The sequence below is a fragment of the Conger conger genome, chromosome 16 (genome assembly GCF_963514075.1).
Source record: "Conger conger chromosome 16, fConCon1.1, whole genome shotgun sequence".
Lineage (NCBI taxonomy): Eukaryota > Metazoa > Chordata > Actinopteri > Anguilliformes > Congridae > Conger > Conger conger.
The window spans coordinates 17,618,864-17,637,919 of NC_083775.1; the positions used below are offsets into that span (position 1 = coordinate 17,618,864).

Sequence of the window (19,056 nt, forward strand, 5' to 3'; positions counted from 1 at the left end):
GATTCAGACCACCACCCTTCTGCTCCACGGTTCTCCCCTCTGCACACCACAGGCTGATTGGATTATTGATTGTTCAGCGCCGAATTGGTTGCTCGTCTATTGTTTTCATTAGCCCAGAGAATCGTCCCTTCACTGTATTCCGTGCGCAATTTATTTTTCCGCGTAATTGATTGCGGAAATCAACTCAGAGGGTTTGATTCGCCTCGGTCAATTAAGTAGGTAGGTCAGTCCAAGCGAACCATCAGCGCAGTGAATAAAATCCATTAGCTAACGTTCGCTGCCACGAAAGAGAAATGGCCCTTTCTTCAGCCGCAGTCTGTCTTTGTGAAGTTAATTACATCTCTTAATGTGGCTGGGATGAATGCAGGCACAACACAGGGCTCTCCACTACGCAGATAAAGAGATACGGAAGGATGTGCTGCTGACTGACATCACTGGCAGCGCGTTTCGAGTTGCACTGTTCTGTTACGGTTATTAATTAAAGTCTGGGCAATCGAGTTCACGAGGGAATAACGGTAAGCTTTAGAATGGCGGATTCTGAGCAGAGGACTTGAGAAAACCTCCATTCAGTCAGGCAAACAATCCATCAATCAACTATTAACCAAATGGAAAGCATTACTATTTTTCTATTTATTATAATAAAAATACAATAATTACAATAACAATAATATAAATTAATTATTAAGTATTATCTATTTCTATCCATTCAGGTGATTCTGGATGAAAACAAAAACACATGACATTAGCCCAACAGATCATGATAATCCTTTAAACAATACAAAAAAAGACCACAATGACTGAGCATCCCGCAAGAACATTTTTCGTCCCTGGAAAGAAAGAGTACTCGGTTTTGTTTCTGATTTAGCAACAAGAGAGCAGACGGGTGGGGTAAGTGGCCCAGAAGTTTCTGGGAATCGGCGGGTTTGGCTGGAATGCGAGTCCGGTAAAGGCTAGCTAGTTCATCGGCGGGCAGAAATGCCTGCGCTGAAGGCGATGCGCGCACCACGGGGTAGCATGTGCCTAGCAAAAACCCTGGAATTAACTCAGCGCTTATCTTATACCTCACACATGTCGAAACCTATTCATGTGATCGAATAATTATTTGAGCGGCTCAGCTGTCGGTCCGCGATTCAGTCTTCCTAAAAGAAAGACCTGATCGCTAATTCAGTCAATAACCACTTTAAAACAGTGGATAAAAAGAACCCGTGTACCTTGTAAACTGGAAAGGGTCTATAGGCGCCATCTGCTGGGCGTAGTTGGGATCAACTTTGTTTCTTTTTGTCTTTTTGCCGCTTTAGAAAATGTTAACGTACCGTAGACTTCCATCTGAGCTGGGTTAAGCTTCTGAGCCTGACTGGTGAAATACCGTGAACCTCCGGCACAGACCAGGGTCGTCTATCCCTGATGTAGAAAGTAGCGTAAAGTTTTCCTTCTACTTTTAAATCATATGTCCTTGGGTATTTAGATTATATATTCGGTTATTTATTAAGTATTAAGGAGAAAGAGTACGCATACTTGGAATTCATTAACTTTATTTAATAGGCTCTTGTTTACATGGCAAAAGTAGAAATATGAAACCAAACAAAATTTGGGAAAAACAACTGGCACTCAACTTTATGATATATTTCTACACAAAAGTTTTTTTTTTTTTTTTTTCGATAATATCAAAGACTGAAACCTACACATTTAAGTATATACAACCATGATAAATAAGACAAATACTGCTTAGTCTTTAAGATTGTTTCATCTGCGTTTTCCCGCAATCATCAGTGCACTGAAATGTATGAAACTGGAGATGAACAGAACTATAGAAAAATAAAATGAAAGGAAAAAAACACTTGGTTTAAAATCTAAAAGCAACCACTGTTCAACTTGGGGGGAGGGAAAGCTTTTTCATTTATAAACTTAAATTACATTTTACGAAACGATTCTAAATCGATAAGATTACAAACTCTGGATGCTCCCGTTCCCACCGTCATTACAGAAAAGTAGCATGGTGGATGCGGTGAAGAAGTGCAATTCCATTGGTTGATGCTGTAGGGGGAGGGCCACTGCCCATGCTATACTATGAATGATAAAATAGATTCACTCTCACCGTAAACAAACATCCCTGCTGTATAGTTTGATGCGTACTCTGGTATGACCAAAGGTTTTTCCCTGACCAGTCCACCAGTTTTTTTTTTTTGTTTTTTTTTACTCCTGAAGTGGCAGTTAATTCAAATGGTACGGTAGCTTCACTTCCTCTAAGTATTCAACCAACAGTCTGAAATCCTGATGGGAAATAAACTTTACAGTCTCACTTTAACTGTACTGTAGCTACTTCGACTTCTTTCATACAGAACTCTGTAAATTCAAGAAAAAAAAGAAAAAAAAAGAAAAGTCAAACCCATTTTAGGTAACATTTAAGTGAGGGCAGATTAAACCTGATGGGTCTGGCATCCCGCATTTGAATATTAAGAAGGCATTTGTGTGGGGGCCCCTGGGTAGATTTGGGAGGGGCTGCAGCCGCACGGCGGCAGTGCTACGATGTGAAAACATGGAGACCGAACCGAGAGCTCAGCGCCCCCCTCCGCGCCCCTCTCAACTCCAGGGGGAATGAGCAGGTGAGCCGAGCGGCAGAGCGACCGCTCTGATCTCAGCGGGGGAGGAGGTCGGGTCAGGGTCGTGCGGCGCTCTGACAGTGCACCGGTGCATTCTGGGAGCAGAGACGCAACCTGGAGGAGAGCCAAAGCCCAGCCCGACAGGGCCCAGACGGCCCGGCGCCCTGCTCCCCCCTGTTCCCACCACCTCTGCGCGTTCCCATTCCCGCCCTGCAGGGGGGCCTCATTCCTTCCACACGTCGCCGGCTGAGACTGAACACTCTTGTGTTACAGCCGTAAACCGGCCGAGCGACCAATGAGCCAACAGCGCCGTCGCGGGCCAGGCCCGACGTCGCTGAGAAACCCGTCTCTCACACGCCGGGCCCGCCTCTCGCAGTCTGCCGAGGCAGCTCCCACATCTCAAAACTACAAAAACATTTTAAAAAGCGCAGACCAAGGCTTTCAAAAGAGCCCTTCCTTTTCAGAACAGCTCGTCTGTACTTCTTCCAAAGTAAAAGAGTCAAACAACAAAAACGCACGGCCCTCAGAGCGCGAACGCACAACAGAGGCCCGTTCCGACCTCTATACGCACAGCCAGGGGATTAAAGTCCACAGAAGAAAAAAAAAAACTACCAGTGAGAAATTTCTTCTTTGTAACCAAGTAAGAAAATTTTGGTTTCTTTACCACATTCAGTCAGACCTGCTGAGTTTAGAGAAAGAGAGGTGTGTGTGTGTGTGTGTGTGTGTGTGTGTGTGCGCACATTTGGCTGGGTGTGTCAGGGAGACAGGGCCTCTTGAGAGAGGGGGGGGGGGTCAAAGGGGCACAGTGAAATGTTCTGTGTGGAAAAGATGGGGGTGGGGGGAGTGAGGGCCCAGCATCCAGACAGAACAAGGCATCAGTAGAAGGGAGCAGCACTGACACCCCCCATCCCACCACACTGCCATACCAGCCGTATCCCAGCATGCACTCTGCTCCCCCACGTGTCCAGCCGTCACAGAGAAAGAAGCCCAGCCTAAACCCAGAGCGCCCCCCCCCTCCCTGCCCCCGTCCTGCTGGAAAAGGCCAGGTCCACTGTCCCAAAAGCGAGCAGGTTGGCACGGTCCAACGGTCCTGAGACGGCCTAGTGCCTCTTCATGGAGGACACCTTCTTCTTCCGGGCTGCCAGCATCTCGTAGAAGGGGTCTCTGCTGATGGCTGCCCTGTTGGGGTCAAGGTTAGTGTTAGAATCATTATTATTAACCTTCATTAAGTCACCTAACCTACATGTTTTGGGAAGAAACTGTACCCACATGCCCCTGCCCAGGATTCAAACGTAGCACCTTCTTGCTGTGAGGCAAAGGTGTTAACTTACTGCACCACTGTGAACAAAATCTATAAGCTATAATCTATCATTCTGATTATTAACACATCTATCAGTTTGTCTTGTATTGCGAAGGGTTGTTATCTTCTATGTCATTTCAGGTACTTCTCAATTCCCAATAAAATGAAAGAATCCCAAATGAACTGAAGCATATTCCAACAATCAGTGTTGTCCCACTCGAGGGAGGCACAGGGGAAAGGCCCAAAAGTGTTTATCTTGTCTTGTTAATTGCTTGTTGTGTGGATATATTTCCACAATTAGTGTTTATTCTTTTATTTACAATGACTTGTCATTATAATTCTTTGCAATTGGCTGTATGTAAAGCACTTTGGGCAACACCTGTATGTATGAAGGGTGCCATATAAATAAAACTTACTATATTAGTATTATTATTGTTATAGGATCACAAGTGACCAATGAGAGATGGGCAGCGACAGCAATTGACCAATGGGCAAAGGGCAGACTCACTTGATGCTGTTCATCCACTCATCCTTCTCCTCTGTGGTGGGGGCGGAGATGCGGTAGAAGGTGTGGTTCCCCTCCACCACCCGGCCGTCTGCCTCGGTCTTGCAGGCCTTGATCACCTGGTCCTTGTTGTCAGGGATGAAGAGCTCAAAGCAGTTCTGTGGAAACAAGAGGGGAGAGCTAAGATGGACAACACCAGCAGGGGGAGACAGAGAGCCCACTACACACACTCGTCTGGACACTTGGAAACAATACATTTACTGGATCGGCTAAAAGTTTAAATAACGAGGCTACGTGGCTGAAAACTCAGGGTCTGTAGAGGAGAAAAAGAGAAGGCTCACAGGCTTCTTGTCCTCCACTTCACGGATACTCAGGTTCTCCAGGGGAATGATGCCTCTGGGTTCCTTATCCTAGAGAGAGAGAGAGAGAGAGTACACACATGTACACACTCAGACTCAGTGCAGCTTAAACAGGGACTGAATGATCTTTATTCACACAAGGGGACGCAGCTATTAGACATGCTGCCTGTCCTCTTTCATTCTGATGCTACAGAGGAAAAAATCTGTACCACAATCTCACTGCTAGGGAATACTGAGTAGCTGAACCTTTCACACTTGTGAGAGAAGCGAGGATTCTGGGATTTGTAGTTCTTTCAACAGTACTCACAGTGGTGTACTCAAAGTAGTACAGGCAATTGTCCGTCAGGATGAACCACCTTCTCTTCCAGGTTTTTACCCGTCCTCCTGGGGGAGCACAAACACCAAGGTCAGCGCGGGGTTTAGAGGTCAGGGGTGGGCAGTGGAGAAATGGCTGAGCACAGAGCAGCAGAGGACGAAGAGAGGCAGACGAACAGATGGACGCACGGACGAATGAAGGCCGCTGTTCAGGCTCGCTGCTGAAACAAGACAAGGACCCCCCTTCCCCACCCTTTCCCCCCAAAACAGCCCACACCCCTCAGACATCGCTTCACTGTCCTCCTCGGCATTCCAAGACACCTTTAGACCACTGTGAGGAACTCGGCCCAGAACAAGAGCGTCTTTCGGCTTTTAACGCACATATATGAGTTTTCGATGAGAGTGTTCTTAACTGGACATTGTAATGCTGATGTAACAGTCATTGAAAGCAACTGAATTCTAGAACAACGACTTAGGACTTCCCTCAAAAAATCCAAAAAGCCTACAAAGGGTTTAAATCAACCTATCCTCCAACACTGGGGGTAGCCCCCAGTCTACAGTTACAAATTTACTTGCAAAGTCACTTATTCCCAGATGTACAGAAATTCAGGATGCCAAGAACGCAAAGTCTAATGACCTAAAGCAAACCCGGACTCTGTAGCCAGCTCCATGGCCGGCAACTGAGTAAACTGGCAGGGGAGGAGGAGGGACATTAAATCCGGGGACTCTCAAACCTACACTCCTCTGGCCAGTAATCAAGGTCCCAGGCAGCCGGGCCCTGACAAGTTGAATGGAGGAGCAGTTGCCACTGTGACTGAACAGCGGCCAATCAATTTCTGGAGGCGGAGCTCGAACAGGAGGTCAAATCTGGGCTACCAGGACCAACTGGGAGAACTTGCCAAAAGAGGAAAAGTCCCAGTCCTTAATAAACACGCTTATTCCATTCAGTGAAGCTCTCCATCCATTTCTCCTGCATCGCTCCTCATGCCTGCCGGCTGCTGGTGGTCTGTGACGTCCAGTACAAAGGGCTGACCCTGAGACTCACCCGCTCGCTTACAACACTGCAAAACATCACCGTCTTAACAAGCATTTTAGTCTGGTTATAAGACTTATTCTTTTTCTCTGATGTAGAAAATATTCGCTCGTTTTAAGTTAAAAGTTTGCTCGACAAGCGAAAACAACTTTATTCCATTCTTTTTCTGCAAATCTTGAAATGAGCCAAACTGTCTTACTTTATTGGCAATATCTTTTAATAAAAAAGAAAAAGGGAAATAAATAAGAGTCAGGGCGGCCTGTAGCGTAGTGGTTAAGGTAAATGACTGGGACACCCAAGGTTGGTGGTTCTAATCCCGGTGTAGCCACAATAAGATCCGCACAGCCGTTGGGCCCATGACCCTGCATTGCTCCAGGGGAGGATTGTCTCCTGCTTAGTCTAAGCAACTGTACGTCGCTCTGGATAAGAGCATCTGCCAAATGGCAATAATGTAATGTAATGTAAAGCCTAAAATACAACTGGGACCCTGGACCGGCTGGGTCACCCCGCAGTAAAATAAGGACACAGGTGTGTATTCTGATTTCAGAGAGACACTGCCGACTCAGCAACCAGCTTCTGTCCTCCCTCACTTAGCACGGTCTCGTGACCCCTGACCTCTGACCTCTTCACTCCCTGTTTCTCTGAGGGTGAATCTGACCACAGCTGTGGATGACAGCTGCTGCAGTTGGGAGTTGGGGGGGGATGACTAGATGGGACTATGATGAAATAACCTCTTGACGACAATGGGGCTATGTGATGGGAATTACACCCCAACACAAAGAACAACGACAACAACAATAACAGCAGGGTCACAGGCACAGACATGGCATGTTCCACCACCAGCACCCACAGAACGGAGAAACATTGCCTGGGACACTAGCTCACATCAAATGCGGCAATTCACTGCGCGGTTAGTGCACCACCCATCACCGTTAGTATGGGACGCCGCCTGTGAACGTGCGCTAGCTCCCCCTGCAGGAGGCCACCGCCAATGCCACTGGAGATACTTCCTGTGCTCCCGGTTATCCCCCCTTCTCGCACCGGCTGCGATTGGTTCCCCGAGTCCCGGCCCCTCCCTCCCTGCCTCCCTCAATATCAAGGAGGCCTAGGCCCTGGGGGATTCCGGAAGGTTAGCGGAGGCGTCGTGGAAGGCGAGAGACCGGACAGTGGAGAAGGCAGGCAGGCAGTGACACACGTTTGGGCCGGGAGACTGCGGTTAATAATCACCTGGTTGCTCTCGGTCAGTCAGGCAGCGATTACAAAAATGTCCTGCAGGGGGGGGGCCAGGTGGATTGTGGACTGGGCGTGGGATTTGTTTTAGGTGGTCCCACAGGGCATTTTTGTAGTGGAGATGTGGGTGCAGGACTGGAGGGGACAGCGTACAGTCTCTCACTGCCCAAAGAGCTTAAGAGGCGTCCTATCAGAATCCATTCCCCCGCCAGGCCCGCCCCTCCCCCAGGCACACTGTCAATCTCCAGTGTCATTTTCAGCACAGAAAGGCACGCAGCGAGTGTTGCTTTGGCACAGGTGCAGTATTCCCTTTTCCTCCAATCACAAAGAGCCTCCCGCCTGCCAATCAGAGAGAGCAATCAAGAGGCCAGGCGTGCTGCTAACCAATCAGTGAAGAGTTCTTTAAGGGAGAGGGTTCCTGTGCCAGTCAGAGAAGAGGGCTCCGAAGAACAGCACTCCTGTCGTCCAATCAGAGCAAGGTATGTCAAGCAAGAGCTCCTTGTCAATTACTCTGCTTCAAAAAGTGACTGTGTTCGTAATAAAAATAGGAAATCATATCCATACAGATGCAAAATATCAAGCTTTTTTTCACAAATTTTGTTCTTCAAAATTTAAGTCTGGTTTAAGTTTTGGCTGGTTGATTGCATGTTTGACTGCAAATTCAAGATTTTTCAAGACATTCAATATAAATTGTGGAGCTGTTAATGGAGTCTCCCTGCTGTAAGTCAGGAGCTTTGAGTTCGGAAAGGGAATGACTGCAGCTACCAAAACAGAGGCCCAAGAGACTGAGAGAACCACAGCAAACAAGAGAGAGAGGGCTAACTCTCCACTACAGTGGTCACAAAGCGTCACCGGGTGGTCCACAGTCTGCCTGACCGAGGACCACCGCCGCAAGCACCCGGCACCCACAGAAAGAAAGCAGCACACGGACAACCCACCAGCTTCAAGAAAAAAAAACCAACAAACAAACAAACAAACATACAGAAACTAGATTAATCAACTGAGGCACAAACCAAAAACCAAACGGAAGAAAAGAAACCGTTAAGTTGGCGACTGAAAAGTAAAAAAAAAAACTAAAAACAAAAACAAAGAAAACAAAACAAGAACCAAAGCACGGCGGACCACCAAAAGCACCCGCTAGCAGGACGTCGGCACGGCGACCAGAACAGTTGTACATACCTCCTGAGGAAAGACAACAGCCAAAATCATGGAAAACAAACAAACAGACAAACAAACGAGGAAGAAAAGGAAACAAAAAATAAATTAAAATGATAAGTAAATTACACCGTACTGCTTAATGGAACAAAGGACAAGCTTGGTGCAATGCTTTTCAGAGGTCATTCACTTCTGTCATGATAGATTGAGTACACTGTGACAAACTGAACCACAGTGTTGAAATCAAAAACCGTTTTAAATGTTCAAATGTTGGAGTTCCACGACTAACAAAATAGAGCCGGCGGTAGGCAGTTCTGAAGCTAGCCACAAGGGGGCGTCATTAACCAAGAAACAGGGGTAGTGTTTTAGACCTGCGTAGCCAGTAGAATTTGTCCAGATTTCAGTCATGACTGAAGCCTTTTTGACAGATTATGACATGGGCCTGCTGGCAGACCCTCTGATAGGGAGCGTTGCACCACACCTGCTTTGGACCGTGGGATAGGTCAGTCCACGTCCTGAGGAGGGCTGTACAGGAGGGTTCCACCGAGCCCAGGCAGCTAACTCACTGACTGAGCTCAGGGAACCACCCTCTGGGCAGCAGACCTCCAGGACCCGGGCTGAGAGGCCCCTGGGACCACACACTGTGGGGACCGTTCTCCAGTGGAGCTGTGTTTTCACCTGGGACACTGTGTGTGCGTGTGTGCGTGTGTCTGTGTGTGTGTGTGTGTGAGAGAGAGAGAGAGAGAGAGAGCATGACTGTGTGCAAATCAGTACCTGTGTGTGTGTGTGTGTGTGTGTGCGTGCGTGTATGTGCGTGTGTGTCTGTGTGTGTGAGAGAGAGTATGACTGTGTGCATGTGTACCTGTGTGTGTGTATTACAGTATGTGTGTGCGTGTGTACGACTGTGCGTGTGTACGATTGTGCGTGTTGGTGTACCTGTGTGTATTACTGTGTGTGTGTGCGTGTGTCTGTGTGTATGTGAGTATAATATGTGTGTGTGTGTCACGGCATTGCTGGCTCAGAGAGAGGCCTGCACACAGCACCACTGGCGAATGTGCCCACACTTCGGCTCACAGAGACCAGAGGATTCCCCCTCATCACCAACTCATCCTGTGATTGTGATGTTAAATCACCCTCCTCAATTTCTCAGGAAAAGGTTAATTGTTAATCAGCTCGTTTGATTCCTCATTGGGGAGAGACCAGGGACCATGCTGGGGCTCAGGGCTGGAGGTGCAGGGCCACGGGGTCAGGACTGGAGCTCAATATGCCGCCCGCTGTCCTGCAGAACCCAGCCAGCCCCAGGATGGAACACTGGCAGAGAACCTTAACACAACGTTCTAGCAAAGAACACTGGAACAGAACACTGAAGAAGAACCTTTGTTTGGCACAATGATACAGAACTCTGGTGTGGAACCCTGGAGAGTAATTCTGGTATGGTATCTTTACACAGAACCTTGGGATGGAACCCTGCAACATGTCACCTGTTAATCAAATGGGGGGGGGAACCAGTTTTGATTGAGTTTAAATGCATACGGATGGGAGGCAGTGAGATTCAGTTAGCAGGAGAACATTCAGTCTAAATATCCTTTCAAAGGGCAGTAAGGGTCCTGGTGAGGGCGCTTGTGTGTCTGTGGATATGCCTGCTTTCAAATATTAATGTACACGTTTGATCTTAAGGCAACATCAATAATGTATTGGTCGAGTGATGTATTCTCCAGATGCCCCCACACACACATGCACACACACACACACGCATGTATGTATGCAGACACATGCGCACACACACACACACACACACACACACACACACACACACACACACACACACACACACACACAGTGTAAGGGCCAGTGATTTCACACTCTCACACTAGTGAAGGGATGGTGAATTGTATTCTGCAGCAGTAACAGTAGTAATGAGGATGGTGGCAATGTTTAAATACCAGGGCGGATCTATTCTCTGGCGGTTCATGCGGTCCATGTCGAATGCCCCGGTCAAATGCCCACTCACCCAGTTTGAGCAGCCACCCCTCTCGGTCAGGGTTGAAGAACGTGTGCGTGAGGTCGTTCCCATCATCCTCTGGGATCTTGAATGGTTCGTTCTTGATGCTTTCATAGAGGTTCTGCAGGAAGGGAACAAAGAGGGAGGTGAACACAGAGAAGACCCTGACAGAGATCAGCCCAGGGATCAGCCCAGGGATCAGCCCAGGGATCAGCCCAGGGATCAGCCCAGGGGTGAACCCTACAGACATTAACATCGTTACCCAGCGTCTCACGCTAACGGCAGTGGTAGAGCTCTGAATACGAAGGTGTTTCAACACATTGCTTAAAAAAAAAATAAAAGTCTTAATAAATGTCTTGTAATGAGTAATGAAACAAAATATGAGCTTGTTTTAAGTTACTGATTGCTTGATGAGTGAAATTTTCTCCATCAAATGGAAAATCTTGAAAACTGCCTCACCTTATTGGTAATACTTGTCTTTTGAATGAAATGAAATAGAAATGAGATAACTCTGGTTGAGACTGACTCATTGTTTGGTTTTTGCAGTGCAGGGGGGGTGAGGTGTGTACGGACCCGCAGAAGGTCCTCGGGCAGGTCTCCCCCGTCGTTGATGCCTCGGTTCATGGATATGAAGCGCTCCACCGTGGGCTTGTCCTTGACGTTGGGGTTGTGCAGGCTGGTGTTGAGCATGATGATGGCGAAGGACAGGATGTAGCAGGTGTCTGCGGGAACAGGCAGCCGGGTCACATGACCGGCCGCAGGGACCAATGGGAGCACACTCCGGAGTGGAGCGAGTGATTGATGACACTATCGGCGGGCGGCTGACACAGCGACGCCTCGTCCAACACTTCAGGACGAGCGGAGGTCTCATCAATAATGCAGCCTCTCCACTACACAGCCATTAGAGCCGTGTGAGGCTCTTACTGCACTCTGATGAACAGCAGCCAGACTCTCTCAGACAAACACACACACACACACACACACACACACATACACCCACACACACACACACACACACACACACACACATATATATACCCACACACACATACACACATATATGCACATACAATCACACGTATATGCACACACATGCGCACACACACACACATATATACGCATATACACATACACATATATACAGATACACATACACACATATACTTCCCACTCTCACACACTCATAGACACACAGACACCCACTCACCCACTCACAGACACACTCACACATACATACACACATACACACATACTCACACTCACATACATACACACACAGACACACACACACACACACACACCTGTGGACTGAAAGACTCCAGAGTTGCACTGGCAGTAGCGCTGGGCGAAGGCCTCCATCATGCGGTCGATCTTCTGCGCCTCTCCCGGCAAACGGAAGCTCCAGAGGAACTGCCTGTATGTGGACAGAGACACAGGCCCGGCGGGGGGGGAACGTGACACAACGCCCCAACCGCACGGATACAAGAGCGCGGGCGGAGGGTCGCCACGGCGACGGCGTGGCGGAGGGTCGCTACGGCGACGGCGTACCTGAGGGCCTGCACCAGGTTGAGGTCGGTGAACTCGTGCAGCTCCACGAAAGCGTGCAGGACCTGGATGTTGAAGTCGTCTCTGCAACAGGAGCAAGAACGGCAGTCAGCGCAGTGACAGGGCAGTGACACTACAGATAAAAGCCCCTCACCCACTCGCACGACACTGGCCCAAACACAAAGACACTTTTATTACCCAGTTCCTCCCTCAGCATTACATCACTCCTGATCTCCACGACCTCCGAGTCTTAGATACCCCCATGGGGTTGTGGGATACCCCCGGTGGGGCTTATGATCGTGATCGGTGGGAAGACGGTCATTAGCCGTCTAAACAGAGCTGGAGCACAGTTCATCCACAATTGACCCTGCTTCATAAAACACTCTCTCTGAGGTAAGGGAAGCCCAAATGCATTAATAACACGGCTATAATGCGTATACCATTTTATTCTGCATGTGAATGTGGATTGCAAGCATTACGTTATTCATTATTTCAGTTTACTCCTGCAATCATCCCTCAACTATTCAACTTTCAGGGTAATACCACCTTTTGAATGATTATGTCACATGTACTGTGAAATTAGTTTATTTATCTATCTATCTTTATCTGGTGATAAAAAATGGCTCAAAGCAATATTGAAATATGTCTTATTTAGAATCTGAAAGAATTATAACTGTATCATGCTTGGTTCAGATTATAGACTGCTACAAAAATGTTCAATTTTGTAATTTCCGCCATCTTTAGTAAAGTATGCAAATGAGGGTACATACTTCCTGATAATTGAAGTACGTACCTCTGAAATGATCTGGAGGACAGATGCATTTTCGGTAGAACATTAAAGCAGGACAAGCAGCCCCTGTTGTTCGGCTCCCTTTGTCAGGGTTGTTCTGATAAAAGCTGATTAGAGATTCTGGTCCCCAGCCTATGACATCATCTCTGCCCGCTACGGGAGACAAAGGGCCCGTCTCCCGGCGCCCGTCCACGCTGCGCCTTCGCTCGCGACCCCGCCCGTAACCTCCGCCCCGACGCAGACCCAGAACAGAGCGTTCCCCGGACCAGAGAGCTTGGGCGTCGGCCACGCGTGCCGGCTGCAGATTAATGCGCAATCGGAGGCGGGTGACCATCACACGCGGCCTCACGACGCCCTCTCCGAGGATACGAGAACATAACGCTTAAACCGCCGGGATCGGTGGAAAGGGTGACGGGGGGGGGGGGGGGGGGACGGGCCACCCGGGCAGGACCTCGGACACCGTGACCCGCAGGCAGAGGGCTTTCGGAAATACACTGTCCCTCCCGGACGTGGTACACATCGCACACTCCATTAAAAGCATGGACAGCACAGCACTATTCAGGGCCCATTCACAGACTGAGTGGAGTCATAAGCGCGCACGCTGTCACACACCTGCGTACACAGGGCCTCGTCTCTTCCAGACCTGGGTGTAAATAGCATTTGTTTCGGATTCAAATACTTCTCTGCATTTGACAAAGCTTGCCTGGCGTATTGAGACAAATGAAATGATCCAAAAAGTGTAAAGCCCACCCATCTGCTCCCCCCTGCAGGTGTGGTGGAGATATCTGCGTCACCCAATTCCTGGTACCGGGGTCATTGTGATGCATCATCCCCTAATTGGATACAATATAGTTTAGCTTCATAGCCGTCCACTAGCAAAGTAGCTATAGCTATAGCTAAGGCAGCGTTAGCTAGCAGGCTACATGGATACCCTTAAACCTATCAAAGTGGTTTGGGCATGAAGTTACAGTAGGCTCTAGGCAGCTAACAACGTTAGCTAGCTAGGTTGATAACTGGTATGTGTTGTATACATGTGCTTTCGGTAACAGCTATTAGCTTGCTATCCACCCACAGTGCTATCTTGCTATACAGCGCTAGCTACATAGCTGAAACGAGGTACAACTTCGACAAAAAGGTAGCCTGAATGTGGCTGTTAGCAAAGGCAGTGTTCAAATGCTTTCTTGATAGCCTAGCTAGCAGGTTTCCTTTGATTGTTTTCCCATTAACCCTAAATAGCAAGCTAGAAGGCCAGCTATTAGCAAAGTAATGGCAACAACGTCCACACTTAAGCAAAAGTCGTAGTTCCCACAATCATGTGATAGTGTTGTAGCCAATAAGGGGTCGATACATCACAATGACAGGAACCAGGAAATATGTGACATCTCAGGTGATGCAAATATCTCCACCATACAGGCTCAAATGCACCAGGTGAGATCAACAGAGCACAGAAAAGTATTTCAATCCCTAACAAATACTATTTGCACCAAAGCCTGGTCTCGTCTCTGGAGCATTACCTCTCTCCCAGATAGTCTCCGATGGCGGTCTTGTTAAGCCCCTCCCCCTTGTAGAGGAACTGGGCGATGTCCTCACAGGTGTTCTTCAGCAGGTCATTCTCAATCAGGAACTGGATCCCCTGAGGCCAGCAGAGTTAACAGTCACACTCAAATAACCAGGCAGTACACACAATCATCTGCAGTTGCCAGGTAGCACAAAGAGCCTTAATGCCGACAATCAATAACCAATCAGCGCAGTTTTCTACAGTAGCCAGTCAACACACAGAATCCTAATGGCTACATGGTAGGCAATTATCATACAGAAGTATGTTCAGTCAAAAGACAGCATACATAGCTACATTTAGTAATCAGTTGGCACACAAAGCTATTCATCCTACACTAAGTAACGAATCAACACAGAGATCCATATAAAATAACCAATTAATACACTCTCACCACTGAAACGTACCTTTTTGGGGTCCATGTTAAATTTCTTGCGGCCCATGGCCACCTGTTTATTCCTCTGCATGTTTTTCCTACAGAATAAAGGTGTTTACATAGTTACACAATATACACGCAACATGAATAGACTTCGGTTGACCATGGTGGCATTTCTGCCTTATATAAGCTCTGCTAAGATCATAATCATTTGACCAAGTAAACAGGAGAAATGTCTGGGTCTTTCCAACTTTTCCCAGGGAGATCCAATAGTTTCAGCATCTCTGACATTCGTCGAGGGCTAGAACATTTATGTTGTAACCTTTACAATTACAGTATGTACTTTCACAGTTCTTCATATTATCTTTCCATTCTATTTTAAGATTTCGAATTACATTAATAACATTCACAGAATGTTTGTTGGACCTGTTGTAAATGGTTCAAATCAGGTTTAAATCCTGTAGGGTGCGGTGTAGCTATAAACCCTTTGAACATGATACTTGCCTCAGTAAGGCTCCTACTGGATGAGCAAGATATAAGTGCATAAAAGAGCCTATTATGATGGTAATAATACCAGCAATACAACCATCTAGTGCAGGCTAATCCATTTCTGTTGCCCATTCACTCCAATGATTCATATTTAGTGCAATCTGTGTGCTCAGACAATACTCATTGTCTGCAGATAGAATAGAACTTAATCCCATTACATAAGTGGAGTCATAATGTGCTCATGGGTGTGGCCCACTTACTTATTGGCCAACAGCACAATTGAGCAAGGGGGGGGCAGTGTGACCTCACAGGTATCACCATGGTGACTTCACCACCCTCAATCCAGGAAGAGATTTTATTTTCTATCTGAGCTGATCTAATACACACACACACACACACACCCACGCACACACACACTGAAAACTATTGAAAAATGATCTTTAGAATTTGTACAGAAAGATAAGTACAGAGTAAATATACCATATTTCAATAGATTTTAAAGGCTAGTTCTGTAGATGACTGGAATGGGGGGGTGGGGGGCAGGACAATATAATTGCTCTCCTCCCATGATGCATAAATGAGTAATGTTACTCCTGACCTGCATTACCCCCCACCCCACTTCCTCATGGGACACATGGGCTGTCTGCTCCACCAAGACACCCCTGAATTATTCAGAACCCCCCCCCCCCTTCCCATCTATGTGGGACAGGCTGTTGAAACATTTAAAAAGGCGTGTTTGAAGATGGTAGGGCGTGTGTCCTGGGAAAATGGCAGGATGTTAAATATCTCTGTCTAATGGGGTTACTCACTGAGTTTCCATCTCATTTAAAGTGAAAGCCTCTTTCAGCTCACTTCTCCCTGGTTCGAGCCCATCTCTCTTTCTATCACTCTCACACACACACACACACACACACACACACACACACACACACACACAACTCTTTGTCACACACTCACCTCTCCTCAGTGGAGCCCAGGTTTTCAATTTCATTGGTCACCTCTGCTATCTCATCCTTCAGGCGCTGTGGGGGAGGGGCAAATGATGACATGTATTAGCAAATCTCAGTGACATCATCCCTGCTGGTGCTAGCACTCATAGTGCTAGCGCTGAGACAGGCTAATAGTCCAGACTCAAGCTCCAGCAGGCATGTCCCACCACATACCAACACACACAGACACACACACACACACCCATACACACAAGACACGGCCTGCATTCTGGGGTCCCTCAGATCCGTTCCTGACAGCCAGCAGTAACTCCCTGTGTTCATGTGTTCAGGTAAACACTCAAAGGTCAAACACCCTCTCATACACACTGACCTGCAGCCAGACACGAACACACAAAGAGAAAAAGCTGAAAGGACAGGCAGAAAGACTGACCCTTACTCTCATACCATGCTCATCAGAGAAGAGACAGGGACCTCAACAGCCATGACTCAATACAGTTTCAATCACACGCCAGGGGGAAGGGGTGCGGGGGTGTGGGAAGGCAGAATAAGAATGCAGACTGAATTATGAGATACGACAAGTCTGCAGCTTGAGAAGTCACAGACACGAAACAAAGATGAGAAACTATTTTAACACCACAGACGGAGGGCAAAATCTCACACTACCACAAGCAATCCAAGAACCAATATAAAGTTGTGCTTTCATCAAAATTACCCAATTTTATATTGTTTCAGCTTTATTTTTCCATTTCAAATGAAATATATATATATATATATTTTCTCATCATTGTACATTACTGCAGTTGATGTTGTTTTTATATTGTTCTGTAACCATATTCCAGTGATATTGTTTTGCCGGTGCATCAGACATTCTACCTCCGGCCACACAACTGCTCCTCTGTGCTCCCAATAAAGCAAATGGAGGCTAAAATTGAATTGAGTGAGTTTGTTATGGGCGTGGATGGGCCTGGAAGACACTCGGGAGGTAAATGAGCGCTGTTTGATGGCTGACGGTAAGCTCCGCTGCGCTATGAGATTTAAGGCCGGCTGTGGAGGAAGCGGAGCAGTGCGCGCTGCATTGATCCGCCGCGATTAGCGCTAAGCAGCGCCGCGGTAACGCTCATTACTCTCAATAAAGGCCTTAACCCCCGCCCGCCCGCGCTCAGGGCGGCCGATCCGGCTGCAGGCACAGCACATGCGCACGCATGCACACACACACACACACGAACATACACACACACACACACATACAGAGACATGCACACACACACACACACACTCACATGCACGCAGAGAGACCTGCGCACACACACACACACACACGTGCACACACACATGCACAGACACACACAGAGACACGCACAGAGACACGCACACATAGAGACACACAGACTCATGCACCTGCGCACACACACAGACGTGCGAGCACATATACGGACACATGTGCTTATCACACGTTACACAAAAGCATACAGGCATCACGAACAGACACAAACACATGGAAGTCAGAAGTATCCAACCATGCAAATATGCAGACCCATGTAAGTGCCCTCTTACATAAGCACACACACACACACACAAATTCAGCAGGGGCAAGGGATTCAGGCCAGCCAAGCCCTTCTCCCCGCTGGGCCAATTCCTTCCAGGTCATAGGTCAGCGCCTTCCTCCAGGGGCTCACCCCGGAGTCGAGCAGCTGAGAATAGCAATCGGTCTCCCAGGGTTTCAGCGCACAGCGAGATTCAAGGTTAAAGCCCGTCTCCCCCATCTCTGTCCGTGAACCCCAGTGTTCTCCTCTTTCATGTTCCACCCATCCTTCTGCCTCTCTTTAAAGGAGGGCACAGAGAAGAGACAGCAGCACAGCTTCAGAGAGGATTCCTCAGATATCAGCTTTCTCCAGCGGAGGGGAGGCATCGGGGGGGTCAGGAGAAGGGATTAGGGAATGTGAGGGCAGGGAAGTGGGTCGAGTGGCACCTGCTGCGTTTGGATTTATTCCCAAACCGGCCAAGGCCGGGCCACAACTGTGGCCCTTTAAACTCCCCCACCCACTCTAGACAACCTCTCACCCCAATCAGAACTAGAGGGTAGACATTTTGTGGGGACAGAGTACAGGTGGGGGGTGGTTTCGGGCCAGTGAAGTAGAAGTAGGCGTGGGACCAAACCCTAAATCTCCAGGAATGCATAAGGAATTTGGCTTGACTTCACTTTAAAAGTCACCCATATGCCATCTAGTCTCCAGCAGTCCGCAGTCTGATTACATAATAGAATCAGTGTAATTGACGTTGCCATAGCAGCAATTTGATTATGCGAGCAATGCCAGTAAGCAAGGGAGCAGAAGGGCATGATGGGATTAAACCCATACCCTCGGTGCACTTCCCCAAAATCTCCTACGCTCCCACTAACCAGACCATAGCTACGACCCAATAACCCACATCCATGAGTTTCACACAATCAGTTAACACTGGTGGTCCTGCGAAAAAACTTTATTAGGATTGAGAGACTCTGACCATTCGGCTTTGAGTTATGAGACAGGCTAAGGTTTCTGCTTGAAGGACACATTTCACATTTCAATCTCTTCTTTTTTTCAATGTCACCAACAAAGCAAAACAAACTGAATGACCCGAGAGTCTGGATTTATGAACCCCACTGTGTGAGAAGCCACTGAGTGCTGTCAATCACTTACTTCAAAAACTGTGATTGGTTCCTTGTATGAATATCTCTGAATATCTCAGCCTTCTCTCGCTCTCATCAGGGACAGTTAGTAGCCTGGGTCCCCGATACATTCAGGAAAATGAAATGGCGAGATTTCCCTTCAGCATTGTGCTGCACCCAGAGATTTCCTTTTAGTTTGGAGAAC

General features: G+C 47.7%; 1 protein-coding gene across 3 annotated transcripts in view; it reads right to left on the reverse strand.

Moving 5' to 3' along the window:
• Nucleotides 1-1,515: 1,515 nt before the first annotated feature.
• Nucleotides 1,516-19,056, reverse strand: part of LOC133114404 (cytohesin-1) — a 68,232-nt gene continuing 50,691 nt past the window's right edge. For 2 of the 3 annotated variants that reach the window (XM_061223743.1, XM_061223744.1), the window contains exons 3-13: nucleotides 16,212-16,276; nucleotides 14,797-14,863; nucleotides 14,349-14,467; nucleotides 12,048-12,128; nucleotides 11,801-11,913; nucleotides 11,073-11,221; nucleotides 10,509-10,620; nucleotides 5,072-5,148; nucleotides 4,747-4,815; nucleotides 4,409-4,563; nucleotides 1,516-3,779 (exon numbers count right to left, since the gene is read on the reverse strand). In XM_061223743.1, coding sequence (XP_061079727.1) covers nucleotides 3,701-3,779; nucleotides 4,409-4,563; nucleotides 4,747-4,815; nucleotides 5,072-5,148; nucleotides 10,509-10,620; nucleotides 11,073-11,221; nucleotides 11,801-11,913; nucleotides 12,048-12,128; nucleotides 14,349-14,467; nucleotides 14,797-14,863; nucleotides 16,212-16,276 — 1,086 coding nt within the window. In that variant the 3' untranslated portion in view covers nucleotides 1,516-3,700. Of the gene's footprint in view, nucleotides 3,780-4,408; nucleotides 4,564-4,746; nucleotides 4,816-5,071; nucleotides 5,151-10,507; nucleotides 10,621-11,072; nucleotides 11,222-11,800; nucleotides 11,914-12,047; nucleotides 12,129-14,348; nucleotides 14,468-14,796; nucleotides 14,864-16,211; nucleotides 16,277-19,056 lie in introns of all 3 variants that reach the window. The other variant, XM_061223745.1, reaches the window with a different exon arrangement.